Raw genomic sequence first — 18548 nt, 5'->3', positions numbered from 1 at the left:
AACTCTTAAAAACCATATTACTGCTTGCTAGTTTTCTTTGGTGTAAATGGAGAGCTAAGTAGCCATATTTGCTAACAGAAATCAACAAGAAATGATTGACCAAGGCTAAAACTTTACTACTGTGACTACAGACACACCTTATTTCCACATGTGTGCAGGGAGCAGTATACAGCCAACCCAAACAAAATTATCACAAAAGTGTGGATAACTATTGACTTACAGTCATACAATCAATCACAGTATTTTCACAAGAGAATTAAGATACATTAAAACATAATGAAAACTTAAACCATCGATACCCAGTTTGGAGAACTACTGTACAAAAGGTCTATTTAAAAATAGATCCTCAATTATTAAACAAATAATTAAAACTAGTGGGTATATTCTTTTTCAAAAATTTCAAAAATTCAAAATGAATTCAAAAAGTCTTGCCAAACTCTGGAAATGTTTGGAGCATTCCTCATGAAAAATGACACATTTTCTAGTTTTAGGTAAAATTCAGCTAAATATGGCAGCCGATTTTGTCTTAATCTTTTAGAGTGCCCATTAAATATCACGGATTATCCAGTGCTGTAAAGGACCAAATCATAAAATCAAAATATAATTTTCTTTTACTGGAAACTCAAATGTAGCAGACAGGAAAATGAGATGAGAGATCAGAGTGGGGGTCTTGTTCAGAAAGCAGACACAACAACAACATTTACTTATATAGCACATTTTCATACAAAAAAGTAGCTCAAAGTGCTTTACATAATGAAGAAAAATAAAAGACAAAATAAGAAATTAAAATAAGACAACATTAGTTAACAAAGAAAAAGAGTAAGGTCCGAGGACAGAAAAAACAAAAAAAAAACTCCAGACGGCTGGAGAAAAAAAAATCTGCAGGGGTTCCAGGCCACGAGACCACCCAGTCCTCTCTGGGAATTCTACCTCGCATAAATGAAATAGTCCTCTTTGTATTTAGGTTCTCATGGACGCTCTTGATGATGATGGTCATGCAGATTTCTGGCTTTTAATCCATCACTGTTGGAATATCACGGTGCTTTGAGTTGCGCCACCACCAAAAAGACACCGGAAAAAGAAACAGAAGAGAGAGTAGGGGTTAGTACAGATTTTGGAGCCACCATGAATAGTTATTACAATGAACTAGCCATGAGCACCCAACTACGTTGTGTGTGTTAAAGTTGTCTGTGAAGGGCTCCCTGTTTAAACGCGGCTGCCAGTCGTGAACTGGGCCCTTCGTCGCACAGCATTATGATTTTTTATAAAAGATACAAAATTACAAAAGAAAACCCTTGGACATTGATTCGATAGGAACGGCGTACTCGGAATCACTGTCCGAATAGTAATTATGTGGTGGTGTAGGAGCATTTCTGCTTCTGTCTGTTCACAGTCCATTTCGTTTTCACGACGCTATCGTTTCCTCTCACGATGTCTTCTCAACCTTTCTCCAATCTCGCAGGTTGCTTTGTGGCAATCCAAAGAGTAAGGTAATATACACGGAGCAATGGTTATGAAAGGGGGACACATAGGTATCCAGGCTCTTTAAAGCATAAACAGGGATCACTTCACTGACATGTGAGGAAGCCATGGTACAACTGTGAGATGTGCAGCACTTGCCAGCTACAACATAACAATAATAATTTCCAAAACGTGCTGTTACGTTGTCATTCATTTTACCCACTGTCTTTCTTTTATTCATATGTTACGTAGGCACGTACCTTTTATCTTCGGCAATCTCTTTCTCTAACCAGGCCTCAGGAACTAACCAGCGTAACGCTGTCCACTGCCCCTTTCGTTATTCTGGCACATTGTTGACATCCATGAGTAACAACAACGTACTTAACTGGAAGGTGGCCTACGCATGCGTGGAATTCACGGAAAAACAAAGATCAAGATCTAAATGAAGATCTCTTTAGTTAATTTAAAGTACAACAATTTGTTTAGTTTGAATGTCTGTGTTTTGAGGTGTAACTGGAGTACTACAGTCTTCAGTAGTATAAGCCTGGAGGAGATTTTTAATTCAATGCCTATGTTTTAGCTGTCTCTCTACTGCCATCTAGTGCTGCTTCTTCTAATTCATTCGCGGACAAACAAAGATCAAGATCCAAATCAAGATTATATATAGAGATTGGATATACAGAGTATCAGGATTAAATTACAGTGAGGTTATGAGAAGGCCATGACACCACTTGAGACTCCCTTCCCCTCGCCCAAACACTAATCTTAAGGTCAATAAAATAGGTCCCTGATGTAAAATCACTATTTTAGGGCTAAAATGATAACAGAAATATGAAACCTACGTATATACCTAATCTTAATTATTGTGAAACAACCATGTGGCATCTGCTTTCATAAATAAAGATACAAGATGTCCCTATACCTTCAGTGTGTTTGACAGCCGTACCACTGGCAAGACTATCTGTGCCCTTTAAAAAGAGTACACCTTTTTTAAATGTACAAATTTTGTGCCTATAACGGAGTACATTTGTCTCACCCCCTGAATGAAAGCAGTAAAACGATGCACATAACTGTACCAGAACTGCAAAATAAAATATTAATACTTATCTCCAAACAATAAATATTTAATGAATATGTTGGTATAAATACATTTACACAAATTAAAATAGCAATGTATTGCTGTTTTCCCTGTTTTTTTTCAGACTGGTAACATAAACTAGCAATATTGTTAAAATAAATATAAAAAAGGTTTCGGGCTGAACCGTCATTTTTTCTTGTCTGCATGTTTCTCCTCGTCGTGCAGTTACATGCTACGCAGTTTTGAGGCAATCTTTCAACGTTTCATTTGAATTTATGTGCCTCGTAAATTAAAAATCGACCGCTCCTAGATGGCGGGGCTATTAACGTGCCCCGCTGAAGTGAACGTGACATCGATTCCTGTCGCAAAGCGCAAACGCTGTAGCCATTTTGATTGGTTGCTAACTGTGGCTCTCATTGAACTGGAATACCGCGAGAAGCTCTCTAGTCACCGCCCACTAAACAACATGGCTGCGCCCATGAGGTTACCTTTGCTGACTTTAAGTAAAAAGTGGCTGAAACTGAGTGGACTCCAGCGTGCGGTACACAGTGAAGCAGTAACTCAAGAAGCGGCATACCCCCCTGTGATCCCATCCTACACTGCCAAAAGTAAATCGGCAAAGAAGCTCAGGGAGACGGTCTACCACGATCGCGTGCGCAACGCAACGTCGTCTTCCGAAAAGGTGGAATTGTTAACTAAAGTTCAACGAAAAAAATACGTTGTGTACCCTCAGACGTCAGCTCTGAATGCTGACCGCTGGTACCAGCACTTCACCAAGACGGTGTTCTTGAAAGGACTTCCTGAAAAGTTCAGCTCACCCTGCGATCAGAGTGTATTAAGCAAGATCAAATCAGTTGTTGTTAATGGGATTTTGCAAGAAAGATTTTATGTAAAGAAAAAATCGCCTTTCCTGCAAAGTGAGCAGAAGCATTTTGTGCGCCCGTTTATGACCAACTTAGTTTTGGGTGCGACCAGTGCGTTAGGTGCAGAAAACCCGCAGTTGTCATTGTCAAGAGTGGGTAAGTCCTTATTCCATCATATATTGCTCGCGCATACAGTTGGATTTGTGGTGCTGTACTAAAAGATGTCAGTGGTGTTTATGTTTTACACTTTATAGTTTGATCGTGCACATGTTTCATGAATGTCATGCATTGCAGTGCTCAAAATTTAGTCCGGACGTCTGCCTTGGTCGGTCCAATGAATTTAAAATTAGAATCTTATTCCCTGATGTCAAAGGAAGATACTTCTTTAATTCCTGTTTATTAGATATGGGGATGTGCCACCTTTGCCCGTCCATTAGACCCCAGGTACATGCATTGAGGTGGGCGGAACTCACCTGTTATTTATCAGAGACATCTGCCTTTCTGTTAACGCTGAGTGACAGGTTTGCACAAGATATAGATGGTTGGAAGTGAATAAGGGGTTGTGAATAAGTTGCCAACTTAAGCTTTGTGTCAAATCGTTTATGTCTTAGTGCTGTCATTCTGCTTGGTTGGACATTTTTACTACTGTAGATTTTGCTTTTCTTGAAGAATCTTTGGAAGTGTTTTGAGCACCAAATGCAGTGGTTCATCTTTGTTTTACCATTTTATTCCTTTCCAAATTTTGAAGCTAGCGGTTTCTGACAAGCACAAACAAATTAAGTAGGGACCTGTGTATTCATTTTAACAGAATCACAGAGGAAACTATGGAATTTGTACATGAAAGCGGTATTTCCACATAAAAGTGGAATTGCAAGTTTTCTCCTATTTTACTGTATTAAATAATCAAACTATTTACCGCACATAAAAAAAGACATCTGGTTTATTGATATGGCCAATCACAAGTATACAATAGCTTGTCATTTCAGATGCAAATTTGTGGAAGATTTTATTACAGTCTGCACTGAATTCAAAATTAAGCTTGACAATATTAATTAAAAAATAATGGAGTTTAAATATTGCAGTATGCTGGTGCATTTTCAGAAAAAAAAAATCTTGCAGAAAATAGAGATTTCCTCAACAAAGTACTTCACTATCATGTATTTCAACGGATGAAAGGCAAAATAAGCAGCTTTATGTTCATGTTGTTTCCCTTCAGTTATACTTGTTTGGTCTTGCAAGTACACTTTAAATAATTTTTAATTTACAAAAAAGTTTATTCCATTTAATACTTCAGCTGTATCTAAAATATTTAGGATACTTAAGATTGAAGGTTTCAGCACGTTTTTGCACTAGTACTGCATTTTTCTAAGTGAAGCAGTTTAAAAAAATAAACTAAAAAGATAATAATGCAGTTTTTCTTTCTTTGAACATTTTATTATGCTGCAAATCTTGTGCAACACACAATAATGTAAAAATGTGAATCACAGAAAAATGAAAACCAAAAATCTGAAAGTGGAAAAAATGACAGTGGTATTTGTGGGGAAAAGAAAGATGGAATCCATAGGGCCCTAAATTAGCTGTTGCTTTGCTTGTTTAATGCATGTCACTACGTAAGTGAAGCTAGGAGGAGTATTAGGAAACTTTAGCATTAGTTGTTTATGGGTTAAAACCATACAGTTTATAAAACTTAATTTGAAATATAACTAAACCAAAACACTTGCTTCAGTTTATACCCACTATTCTCTGTTTGTTTGTTTCTGTTATATTTGGTGGGTGCCAAAACCACTCCTGGCAGCTGTGTGCACAAGTCGAGGACCATTCCCAGAATAGGTGACAATTTGGAAACACACCTACTGTCACCAAAATTGAGTCATTACTTACAGTATATTACATTGATTTATGTTTTTGAAGTCTCACATAAACTGCCTTGAACATGGGAGAAACATGTAAATTTCAGACAAGAAAGCACCTCAAGGCTGTTTCCATCAAATCTTTAATATTGTGTTGGCATGCTAAATATAAAGCAATATGAACACATTGGCAGTTTCAGGACTTGAAAGCAAAAGCACCACAGTGTTCTCGGCACTGCTTTGATATAGATGTTTTAAAAATGTGATTCTGGCACTTTGGGGTTTTAAATTGGATTAAAAGAGTAAGAAAGATGATTCTGAGGATGAATGGAAAAGTGTAGTTTCCAACTTGAGTGTTACTTTAGTTTTGTATAAAGACACATAACATTAAGGAGTGTTTGTTGCCTCGTGCTAACTCCCTGTGATACTGTATAGGGGTAGAGAAAAATTAATAGTTTTCTTTTTCACAAGCATTTTTATGTATTTGTGAATTTTTTTTAATAGATTTTGATCCACAAGTTAACTTCTATTGGATGCGTGGTGAGACAACTGTTCCACGTGGACACCGCAGAGGTCGCGTTGATCCAATTAGATTTCAAATAGATGATCAACCTCACAGTCAAATAAGGATTCCACAGCAGCTGGAGGAGGTAGTTGTCTATTCTTGAATTCTCCTGCTCAATTGTATTATCACAATTTTAATGTTTTTTGGCACATGCATGAATTACTAACACAATGTGTTTGCATAACATAAAATGCAGATCTTTTTCTAAAAGTGCCAATTTTGAACTTAAGAGTTTGGTTTGCCATGCCATATATGGGTATCATTTGAATGTAGTACTTTACAGTCAGTATTAAGGAATAGTTCACCCAAAATTGATATTTTTTGAACATGTTACTTAACCCATGTAGTTTGTAGTGATGGCTGATATTAAAATTTAATCCCATGTTTTCATGCAGAATGGTGATAAAAAATGCATTATATAATACAAGACAATGGTGACCAATACTGTACAGGGGCAACCGATGTAAAAAAAAATGTCCCTTTAAGAAAGGGAAAAAATTGTTACTCATGTCACATAATCCACATGTCAGTCATTCAGTCATATTCCCAAAAAGTGCAAAGCCCAGGCATTTTTTTTACTTAAGTATTGTTAAATAAAGACTGGAAAAATCTGTGTATATCATAAACAGGAAATAAAAATCACATGGTACAGAGCTTTTAAACTGAAGATAAGATTGTATACCAGTGAATGAGGAGGAGAGACAGAACTTCAGTTGAAAAAGTTAATCCCATGTGATTTGGCTCACCATATAATCAGAAGAAAGTTAGCTTATGGGTAAATACAAAGTGAGTCATGTGCAAAATTTTGTGAAATTGAAGATTCATTAAGTTTATTTAAACAGGTAAATTACACACCAATACCAAAATAATTGAATTTCAGGTCCACTAACCAAAGATCTGGTGTCCAGGACAAAGTCTGATAGAGCACCCTGGGTTGCAAAAATTGTTTAGATGAAAAATGCAAGGATTTGTAATACTGCACATACAGTGGGTACGGAAAGTATTCAGACCCCCTTCAATTTTTCACTCTTTGTTATATTGCAGCCATTTGCTAAAATCATTTGAATTATTTTTTTTCCTCATTAATGTACACACAGCACCCATATTGACAGACAAAAAAAAAGAATTTTTGAAATTGTTGCAGATTTATTAAAAAAGAAAAACTGAAATATCACATGGTCCTAAGTATTCAGACCCTTTGCTGTGACACTCAGGTGCTTTCCATTTCTTCTGATCATCCTTGAGATCACCTTCATTTGAGTCCAGCTGTGTTCATTTGAGTCCAGCTGTGTTTGATTATACTGATTGGACTTGATTAGGAAAGCCACACACCTGTCTATATAAGACTTTACAGCTCACAATGCATGTCGGAGCAAATGAGAATCATGAGGTCAAAGGAACTGCCTGAAGAGCTCAGAGACAGAATTTTTGGCAAGGCACAGATCTGGCCAAAGTTACAAAAAAATTTCGGCTGCACTTAAGGTTCCCAAGAGCACAGTGGTCTCCATAATCCTTAAATGGAAGACGTTTGGGACCACCAGAACCCTTCCTGGAGCTGGCCGTCTGGCCAAGCTGAGTTACCGGGGGTGAAGAGCCTTGGTGAGAGAGGTAAAGAAGAACCCAAAGATCACTTTGGCTGAGCTCCAGAGATGCAGTCAGGAGATGGGAGAAAGTTGTAGAAAGTCAACTATCACTGCAGCCCTCCACCAGTCAGGGCTTTATGGCAGAGTGGCCTGTCGGAAGCCTCTCCTCAGTGCAAGACACATGACAGCCCGCATGGAGTTTGACACCTGAAGGACTCCGAGATGGTGAGAAATAAGATTCTCTGGTCTGATGAGACCAAGATAGAACTTTTTGGCCTTAATTCTAAGCGGTATGTGTGGAGACAACCAGGCACTTCTCATCACTTGTCCAATACAGTCCCCACAGTGAAGCATGGCGGTGGCAGCATCATGCTGTGGGGGTGTTTTTCAGCTGCAGGGACAGGACGACTGGTTGCAATCGAGGGAAAGATGAATGCGGCCAAGTACAGGGATATCCTGGACAAAAACCTTCTCCAGAGCTCTAAGGACCTCAGACTGGGCTGAAGGTTTACGTTCCAACAAGACAATGACCCTAAGCACACAGCTAAAATAATGAAGGAGTGGCTTCACAACAACTCTGTGACTGTTCTTGAATGGCCCAGCCAGAGCCCTGACTTAAACCCAATTGAGCATCTCTGGAGAGACCTAAAAATGGCTGTCCACCAACGTTTACCATCCAACCTGACAGACCTGGAGAGGATCTGCAAGGAGGAATGGCAGAGGATCCCCAAATCCAGGTGTGAAAAACTTGTTGCATCTTTCCCAAGAAGACTCATGGCTGTATTAGCTCGAAAGGGTGCTTCTACTAAATACTGAGCAAAGGGTCTGAATACTTAGGACCATGTGATATTTCAGTTTTTCATTTTTAATAAATCTGCAACAATTTCAAAAATTCTTTTTTTTTGTCTGTCAATATGGGGTGCTGTGTGTACATTAATGAGGGAAAAAATAATTTAAATGATTTTAGCAAATGGCTGCAATATAACAAAGAGTGAGAAATTGAAGGGGGTCTGAATACTTTCCGTACCCACTGTATATTACTCAACAGATGTTTTATCTGTGAATTTCACATGCAGAAATGCCAGAGCTCTTTTCTGCTTTAATTTTTTTACTTGACTTCATATTTCTTTAATTGAAGATATTTGGAACAATGATCACTCTTTGTAGAACCTGCCACTTTTTCACAAATGTGAAGGGATTTGAATACTTTCTGAACCCACTGTACATACATTCCTTATGGTTTAATTATTACAAATAAGTAAAAACCTTGTTTAGATATCTGAAGGAGTGTTAGCCAGCTTGTGCCAAAAGGCTTGAAAGATTGCAACAGTTGTCCTAATCATGTTTGTTTCTCTCAAAAGTTAATAGTGCATAATACCTAACTGAATATTTTTTATATGGGTGCTTTCATGTTAGTGGGGAAGAGTTAGGTTATTGAATACTGTTTTTATGTAGTCCTTAGGCATTCTGGCCTTACTGGTTTTGCAAAAACCTTACCTCTTTATGTCTGTTAATAATGTTTTTTTACTAAGTAAGTGTTCACATATCCATTTAATTAATATTCAGTTGTGCTGATGTGGTAAAGTGTTGAAAGTGTATCTTCTTAGAAGTGAGAGCTGTTAAAAGCAAAACAGTCTAGATTAAAAGAGGTTTTATACGCAGCAAGTAAAAGGTTATACAAGTTGAAATGTTTAATGAAACTTAAAGATAAATGTTTAACTCTGTTGATTTCTTTTAAGTTTTGTCCCCTAGAGAGTCATGCTTCTGATGAAGTTCCAGTCATCACTCTTGGACCTGACAGGCTTCCTCTTTTTACGAGACAATATGATAACAGAATTTTTACAGGTAATATTTATTTGTAAAAGCTAATGTATTCAATGAATACATGTTTTTGATTTAATTCAATTCTTGCTCATACTTTCTAAGCCTCAGATCTTGTGGGAAAACTATTCTAAGTCTGGCATTTTTTGGATGAAACTGCTCTGTGTCAGTTTTTGTCAGGAAAGAATCAACATATTGAAAGAAAACATAATCAGTAAAGCCACATTATGTTTTTTTATGACAGTTACATGTTCTTTTTTGTAGTTTTGGTTTGCTAACAAATACATTCATGAAAAAGACAGTTCTGCTAAAGAATTGTAAAAGGAAGATGAAATGCTGGATGTTATACTACAACCAAATTTGGAGAGAAACATTAGAAATTACACAAGAATGTATTGAAGCTGGTTTCAGCAGGAAACCTTTGTGTTAAATTTAAATAATGGAATTAAATATCTTTTAGAAATGTGCCAACATTACTGGTGAGGATAGGTTACAAATTCAAATTAATAGTTTGTGGATGTTCTCCTTCCTGAGTATCATAAGCAGTTTTGGCCAAGAATATTGGAACTGCTGCAGTTTTTTCAGATAATACACCAGTCATCCTACAAAATGTGTGACATTACAAAATGATTGGTATTAACATATGTATTTAATTAATTTTCATTTGAAGAACAAAAAAATAAAACGGGAAAAAGCCAAATCTAATCTTATTTCGCACAAAACCCCCATTACCTTCAACTGAGACAAAGCTTTACGGAACTGGGTCAAACATTGCACTATAAAATTCCTTGGTAATCTTCAGATTTCATGATACTGTGCACCCAGTGCCAGTGGGAGCAAACTCAGTGAAATATTTATCCATAGAGATAATGTGGATATTGTCATTTTGGGCACATAGAAGCTAGATTATGAATTGGTGGAAATACAATATTCAGAAGTTTAACAATTCATGTGTTCTAGTTAAAAGGCATTTTTTTCCCCAAAATTGTTGGATGGGAAAGGTGCTCTATAAATAAATGCATTATTATTATTATTATTATTATTATTATTATTATTATTATTATTGCAATACTTTATTTTGGTTAAATCTTGAAAAAGACTGCTCTAATCTCTTACAGGTTTCTAAAGTGATTTGTTAATTTTAATATGTGAACTGTTTATTTAGAGAAAATTACAAATTATTTAAAATTAAAAAAAAAAACAGTGCTTTAGAATTTCATTTAATTGTTCAAGTACAAAACAAGATATAACCAGATTATATGTTTTGACAGGCTCAAAGGTGATGGATCCTTGCTGTTATGGTCATACACAGTTTCACATAACTGGTGGCAGGTTTAAAAGATCTGAGTTTAAACAGGCTAACGCTGAGGACCAGATAGAAGTCCACTTGAGAGCAAATGCTATTTCAAGTCTTTTTGCCTGGACAGGGGCACAAGCAATGTTCCAGGGTAGGTATTCTCCTTTTTATTCTCTCAATTTCTGTACTTTTTTTGTAGAAGATTGATTAGAGAAATTTATCTAGAATGTTCCTAGCTAAATTAAATCAAGTAAAGTTATCTACAAGTGGCACCACTAAACATAGCTGTACAAATAAAAAGAGAAGTTTACAGTTATTTATATTTTTAAAAAGCAATTCAAAAACATGTGTACTTGCCTTCAAGTTACAACTATTGATAAATTCAATTTTTAACAGGAGGTGCTATTTACTGTACGCAGATATGTTTAGAATGAATGTATTAAAACCTATATCAATTATAGTGATAGTTGACTTTCTAGGTACAATAATAGAAAGATTAAAGCTATTTTTTTTTTAGAAGTATAGTGCTAAGTGTGTGGAAAAAATATGTGACTTAAAGATATGAAGTGCTGCAGTGCTGTGTTTAATATGGTGGAATAAGAAACTTGTTCGGTTTTAGGTATTTTGTTCATTGGGAATTCAGCATACAACTTTGCTGTTTTAATGTAATGCAAGTACTGAGTAAAAATTTACTCTGTGTGTATTGGCTTACATGCTACAGGGTACTTCATTCATATCTAGATAACTTTGTGTTTTCCTTGCTTACATTTTTATACTTATCCTGTTAGGGAGATTGTTTGTCTTACATGTTACAAATTAAAGCTTCAGAAGGAGTGAGATGCTAATGTAGTGATCTACTTCCACTTGTGCTTAAGTAGTTGTGAAGATGTCATAAAGCAGAACCAATCTCCTTATCAGATGTTTCTGTATGCAGCCAGCTTGACTTGCCGATAGTGGATTGACTGCCTGCAAGCAGCTCATAATAGCGACTTCCTAAACTTGCATGTAGCCAGCTGCTGTTTCATTAACTGCTGGATTATGTGAATTTCCCCTTGGGATTAATAAAGTATCTATCTATCTATCTATCTATCTATCTATCTATCTATCTATCTATCTATCTATCTATCTATCTATCTATCTATCTATCTATCTATCTATCTAAGTTGTATTGGGGATCTGTTTGCCATCAGTAGTGGCCATGGGAGGTTAAAAAGAGGAAAATATTCAAATGCACAGGTTAGTGTAACCACTGTTGGGGTAAAATTGAAACAGCAATCTAATTTGAAGTTAAGGTTGAACATAATGTCGTTCTGTTTTAAGATAGACGAGTTTGCAGGTTCACCTATGCTTTTTAATGAGAAATTTTGAAATTTCAAAACTTTGTACAGTGTGACATGTTTGAGATATCTTAATGAACTAGGCTCACCCACCTTTTAAGGCGACCGATTTTTAAGTTGACCACTTCTTAAGGCAATTCAATATGTAGATCAATTTGATATTTTATACAAACTCATTAATTTGGTTATATTGCATTTGAGCGGTATTACTTTAATACTCGTAGTTTCTGTTATTTTTGTGATGAAATTTTAACTTTTTTTCTATATTGAGGTTGTCCTTTTGAACCCCCCTGATATTTACTATGTGGTGAGGAATTTGTACTCCATCAACATTAATTAGTTCCAGAGACATAATTTTGTCTATTTTTCCAGTGCATCGCGCACAAAAGCAAGGGAATGATGGGAGCACCAGAACTCTGCTCACATCATGTCGCTTCGTACTGCAAGCTGCAAATATTAAGTCTGTGATAAGTGGAATACCGCTACGCTTTCCACTCACGGGACGGAAGGACAATCCAGACCGCTTTTATATAGTAAGAAAGAAGAAGAAGATATCGCACAGTCTGGAGTAGAAAATCATCTTTTACCTGGAAAAACGAAACTACAAATCCCATCGTGCATTGCAAAATGGACGGGGCATGTGTGAAACTCCATGCTACTCGCACAGTCTGGAGTAGAAAATCATCTTTTACCTGGAAAAATGAAACTACAAATCCCATCATGCATTGCAAAATGGACGGGGCGTGTGTGAAACTCCTAGCCTGCGTAGCACTCACGGGACGGAAGGACACCCGACCGCTTTTATATAGAAGGAAACCACAGGATTGTTTGGTTGTTTCATGTTGAATGACAAACTGCAATCACAGTAGGTGCTTCTCGCATTATATGTGAACACACCTAAAAAGGGAAACAAATTAGGTATACTTACTTTTTCACATGACTGTATATGTGTTTAGTTAGGCAGGTTTTTGGAGCCAGCGTTTGGCTACCTGAAAGTCATTGTGTGGGCTGTAAGTTTTTTGAACTTACACCATTGAGGTGGACCTTCTGTAAAGGCTAGCTTGGACGCAGAAAAATATTAAGTTACTATTGGACCAAATGTTTTTCCGTGTTGTGTTGTAAAGAAACAATGTAACTAAAGTGAATTTTCATTTTCTCTTAAAATCATTTGGTTAGGGATAAGGGTAGCCTGTCTGTTCATACATTGTCTGTGAAAGTACATCCCAGTGCCCCATGCAGGTGCTGGTTTTAAATTCAATATGTTTCTTGCGTAGTGTTGTTTCTCGATAAAGTGTTAGGTTTAACTGGTGTACATTTAATAGTCGCAAAGATAGAGCTAACCTACAAAAGACACAGATGAATTAGTAGAATATGCAAAAAAGTTGATTCACTTTGCAAGTTTACATATTTTTGTGGAGTTTGTGTAAGTAGTAAAGTACACACCTCACGAGATTCTAATATAATCTCCCCACCATATCTCCAGTGGGGAAAAAAAAGAAAAAAATAATTTAGTTTCTCAAAAGTTATAATATTTTAATTTTTTTTTGTTTGTGTTTTTGTTTTAAGGGTTCTGGAGCAAAGAAGATGTGACACGGCCATTTGTATCTCAAGCTGTCATAACAGATGGACAACATTTTTCTTTTTTTTGTTACCAGTTAAACACTCTTGCATTAACTGTTGAAACAGACAAGAATAATCCTAGAAAAAACATTTGTTGGGGGACAGAAAGCATGTGCTTATATGAAGAGCTGAGAGATGGAGAACTTGTTGGTTTAAATGAAAATGTTTTAGCATTGCTAACTAATTTCCTTTTGAACAGATCAAATACACAGTAGTGTTATACGCTGTCCATCTCCTGTTATTCAAGGTTTTGTAAACATTAAGGTACCCTAAAGTAGTAAGTTGTGAAAAGATTAATATTATTGTGAATGTTTAATATTCTGGATTTGAAACATATCTGTAATTACTTAGTGGCCATTTCTCAAAATAGGATCTCTTAAAATATATTGCTCCTTGTATGAATTCAAATTTATTTAAATAAATAGCTTTTTTTATTTGTGCTTGACTTTGTTTCAATTTTAGGAGAGATTTGTTGTTTCCTTCAGGTAACTTTTAGGACTGTACCTGTTTACAGTGCTGTAAAAAATATTTGTTCTGTCTGGTTATTTGCATCTTGTAAATGTTTAGCATCAGAATGTATTAAATTGTCAACCAAAACGTATTTTTTTAGATAAAATGGACCTTAAGTGAAAAAATAACACCAATAGATAAAATTGAGCATGGTACTAGACTTAAAGTGAGGTAAGCAACAGTAATTTACCATGTGGAAAAATAAATTACTCACTTAAATTCAATATCCGTTTAGTCCAACATTTCCAGCAATAACTGTACCAGACGTTTTCTATAGTAATTGGTTGTTCTTTCACAGCCCTGTAGAGAAACGTTGGCTCCTCATTGGAAAACTGCTTCAGCTAAGTGACACCTGAAGTTTTGTGTATGAATTACTTCCTTTCGAGTACTGAAAATACATCTCAAAGGCATTTGGGATTGAAGTTTTGCTAGACCCTTTCAATACTAAATTCCCCATTTCTGCAACTATTCATATGTAAACATCTTTTTATACTTGAAACCACTGTTTTACCTTTTGAACAAGTTGCACATCTGCACAGTATCAGGTCATCCATCTTTCAGCAGAAGAATCCTGTTGAATGTTCAAAGGTCTCATCTCCATGATTGAACACTTTGGATGCATACTCAGGAATACAGTGTTAACTGCTGTCTGAATGTTACAGGATACACATTAACCAGCAAGTTGAAATTAAAATCAATCTGGCCATAGAATATTGTTTGAAAGTCTTGAATGATCTAGATACAAAATAGATGGCATTCTTCTGGGAGTCTTTCTTGTGGAATTATGAGCACCGACTGAACCAAGGTGGAAGATGCTAGATGTTTTTTGTCACTTAATGGAAATTTCATGACTTGCTAACTTCAGCCCTTTTGTAATATATGGTGTGCTTGTAGTTTGGTTGTAACCCAGATCCAAATAAATGGCATCTAAACCTCTGGTGAGTCACAGATGCCAACAGAATAGGTTTTCAGGAATTTAATGTAATCATGGTATCTTGATCCCCTGGAGCCTTTGGGCTAAAACTCAGTCTTATGGTGAATTTAGTGGTGAAGAGAGTGTAAGGAGGCACTCAAGTATTCCTTTAATTGGAGGTTTTTTTTTTTACTTTTTTACATGCCAAACCTTACACCTAACAAATATTTCTAAACTTTGTTTTTCTCTTAAACTCACTAAAATACATTATGAATTTGACATTGAAAATATCAGACATTTCCGGAAATAAGGAAAAGACAGATACATTTTCACCGTACTGATGACAATAACCTAATAATTGTCATCCCACTTAGTTCTTAAACTCTAGTGTTAGGTTGTACAAACTGTGCTTTAAACACGTACAATAATGACAGACTAGAACATAAACAGCATTAGGTTTTAATGGTTTATTCAATCTAGAGTTTTAATAAGGAAACATCTGTATTATTGGTGAATAATACAGATAATATTTATACAGATTTGATAGTAATGAATGCGAGACTTGTGCCAAAGATTTCTTGGATTAAATAGAAACGTTTCCGCTTGATACTCTGTACAGAGAGGAGATGGATGAACCAATGAGACTAACTTAAGCTCCAGATGCTGCAAATTCCTTACTTAGTGGGATTCAGATAATTACTAAGTGACATTTTATGATAATTTATTAAATTAACCCCATTAGTGTTTAAGGAAGCATATTACTAAAAACACAATGAAAGAAGTACATGTTTAAAGAAGAATAAGTACATTTTAGAAAGTACATCCTGCAGACCAATGAACAGCAATATAAATATCCTGGTGAAAGTGTTAGCCAAAATAAAAGTGTTTCCATCTATATACTATCACAAAGCCAAGCTGGATTTGTTAAAGAAAGACATTTATCACCAAACACCCAATAACTGCTCAATGTAACATATATCTCTACGGTTTCTGAGCTTGAAGCTGAGAGGTCTTGCCATCTGTGGATGAAAAAAGAGCTGGATGGACACATCTGTTCATTTTGCTATGCAAAGCTGAATTTGGACACAACATAATGTATGTGCATGGATTAAGTCTTTACACTTCAGCCCAGACGCTTAGGAGCTGTTTGGTGAAGTTGAAAGAATATGCAAAAAATGTTAATTTATTTTGATGTTCAAGAAATTATCAACTGAATCATAACAAATGTTGTAGAGATCAGTCGCTTAGCCAGTGTTGTGTTCTTCTAGCATCAGCACTTTCAAGTAGTAGGAGAATCTGTTGAAGACAATAACTTAACTGGTCATTAAGTAAAGATACAGACTGAAGAGAACATCCTGATGGTACAACCAGTTGTGTGTGAAAGCTGCTCGCAAACCCTTGATAACACTAAGCAATTGAATATTTCTCATGGAAAGTGTCATTCAGTTGTCATGCCATATATATTAGATTAGTGTTTTGAACTACCATGAAAATGGCTTTCAATTACAGCAGCACAACTACAGCTTCCTGAATGGCCTAAAAACATTCAAGTTTAAAACATTTCCATTAAGAGTGGAAATGAGGAAGGAATAAAATACACAGCATTGCACTTTATCTACCGTAAAAGTGAATTAGTCTGCTTAGAGAGAACATTGTTCAACTCCAGAATGTCCCCATAGATTCTGAGTTTTTCTAAGAGTGTTATGTAAACATAAAACTGCTTTGAAAAGCTAAACGAAACTGGGCCATTCCAAGAATGTGTTGTCTTCTTGCATTTTTCTATTTTGGCACAAACATTCTTATTTAGAGGTGACAGCTGCTTTTTTCTGTTCCAACTGACCTGATTCCTTCAAGTTGAAAAGTAAAACATTTTCATGACATAGCAGATAGCAGGATGAATACAGCAGCAGCAAACCCCCTAACCCATTCCACCCTTAACCGCTCTCCTAGAGGGGACTGTTAAGAATTTAAAGTTAAAGATGCCAGTGCAGATTGAGGAGAGAGAGAGAGAGATGACAGACACTTCAAACTCTAAAGATGTGAGATTAGAGAAAAAACAGGTGAATTAAAGACTAAGATTAGAAACACAACATGGACAACCAATCAACCAGACTTTCAGCTTGACACTTCTCTAACATAGAGCCAAATGATCCACACTGCTGACAAGATCAAAGACAGATTTACAGAGAGAATCAAGAGATATCCAAGAAAGAAGTTAAGATTAGTTTTGTTGTGACTCTTATTTCAGAAATAGCATTGATCAGCGAAAATCAATAAAGCATTTTTCCTCGCAAATATTCTGTGCTTGGTGGTGACCTTGCAGTTTCCTGGAAATTCGCTGTGCAGCCAGTTTAGATGAACATTTTTTTTTTCACCAGCACTTTACCAGCATAATGCTTTGTGAGGCCAGTGTGATATCACTGATTTGTAACAACCATGCACAGATATTTCACACACTCATACTCTATAAGTGTACTCCACCTCACATTATATGTCGCTGCCCAATCCGTTTTGCACATAGGTGATGTCACTACTCCAGCCAGGAAATTTTTGGGTGGGGTGGGCAATCAGGGAGGAGGAATATTGTTACAGTTTGTGTTATGCCATTTAATGATAATGCAAAATGTCCTAAAACATCTTTAGCTTTTCCTTAAACCTGCCTCCCTGAGTTGACTACTGGTACTGTGTATTAAAAAATGCAGCTAGGATATTATTATATTACTGAACCAGGAAATGTGCTTTCTTTCAGTTAAAACACAAAAACGTTCTTCCTTGAGAACATGGGACAAAATTGAAAACCAAAAGTAAATTATTTTGAGGACAATCTGTTTTCCTAAACCTTAATTGTTGCCCGGAAAGTATTGAAAGGAACTGTTGAAAATTCTACAACAAATACAGCCAAAATGCTGAGCTGAAGACTAAAAACGAACAAATAAAGGTCAACACCAGAATCCGTATATCCGTATATCAGAACTGAAAGCAAAATGCTGCCTGACAAAAACTCGAAAATGCACTGCAATTATGAGGCGAGCTGTCTCCATAAAGACAGCACTTGAAAGAACTCTGATGTCTATGTGCTCAACCATCACAAAAAACTAAAATTCTCTGTGACTAGAAAAAGAGCTTTCACCACTCGAAAAACCACTGAGGCTAGAGGATGAGATTTTGTCCAAAAAAAAATAAAAAAATGGACATTTTCTGTAACTGGAAGGGGAGTTTTCTCAAAGCAGTGTGACTGGAAGGAGAGCTGTTGCCACTAAATCCAAACTTTAAAATGCACTTTACTATGAAGGCCCGCCTCCTCAAAACTGAAGACCCAAACATTTTTTTCTCTCAAACAATTTTGTCACAAATTATCAAGAATCAAAAATATTTTTTTATCTAAAGGCATTCGCCCTCAAAGCACATGAATCTAAAATCTCCAACAAAAGGGTTTCTGCTGCTGTACTGGCATTTATTACTGAGCCTTGTTGGCATAAGTCATTGCAATTGGCACGTACAGCCTAGCAACTCGTGAACGGAATACTCACAATTAAAAATGAAATTATGATGTACTTAAAAATGAAACAAAAAATATTGAAATCTTTGATCAAAAGCAAAAATGAAGCACAAGTTCAACAATTGTGAGGAAACTGGAATACCCGGAGGAA

At 36.1% G+C, this 18548-nt stretch overlaps 1 protein-coding gene across 1 annotated transcript; it reads left to right on the top strand.

Annotated features, from left to right (window-relative positions):
* Positions 1 to 2834: 2834 nt before the first annotated feature.
* Positions 2835 to 13920, top strand: mrps30 (mitochondrial ribosomal protein S30). The gene is made up of 5 exons (XM_039750501.1): positions 2835 to 3558; positions 5757 to 5902; positions 9140 to 9245; positions 10493 to 10669; positions 13422 to 13920. Exons 1-5 carry the CDS (start codon positions 2850 to 2852, stop codon positions 13688 to 13690), a joined length of 1407 nt encoding a protein of 468 aa, XP_039606435.1. The 5' UTR covers positions 2835 to 2849; the 3' UTR covers positions 13691 to 13920.
* Positions 13921 to 18548: the final 4628 nt, after the last annotated feature.

This window comes from Polypterus senegalus, chromosome 4, assembly GCF_016835505.1.
Source record: "Polypterus senegalus isolate Bchr_013 chromosome 4, ASM1683550v1, whole genome shotgun sequence".
NCBI lineage: Eukaryota > Metazoa > Chordata > Cladistia > Polypteriformes > Polypteridae > Polypterus > Polypterus senegalus.
The sequence above is the reverse complement of the archived record's forward strand: the minus strand, read 5'-3'. Positions and strand labels throughout refer to the sequence as shown.

What these genes read in the sequence shown, in the direction of transcription:
- mrps30 (XM_039750501.1), top strand. Translation starts at nt 2,850, where the DNA reads ATGGCGGGGCTATTAACGTGCCCCGCTGAAGTGAACGTGACATCGATT. An exon ending in TTCCACAGCAGCTGGAGGAG is followed by an intron (nt 5,903 to 9,139) that starts GTAGTTGTCTAT and finishes ATTTCTTTTAAG; the next exon opens with TTTTGTCCCCTAGAGAGTCA. An exon ending in TGATAACAGAATTTTTACAG is followed by an intron (nt 9,246 to 10,492) that starts GTAATATTTATT and finishes ATGTTTTGACAG; the next exon opens with GCTCAAAGGTGATGGATCCT.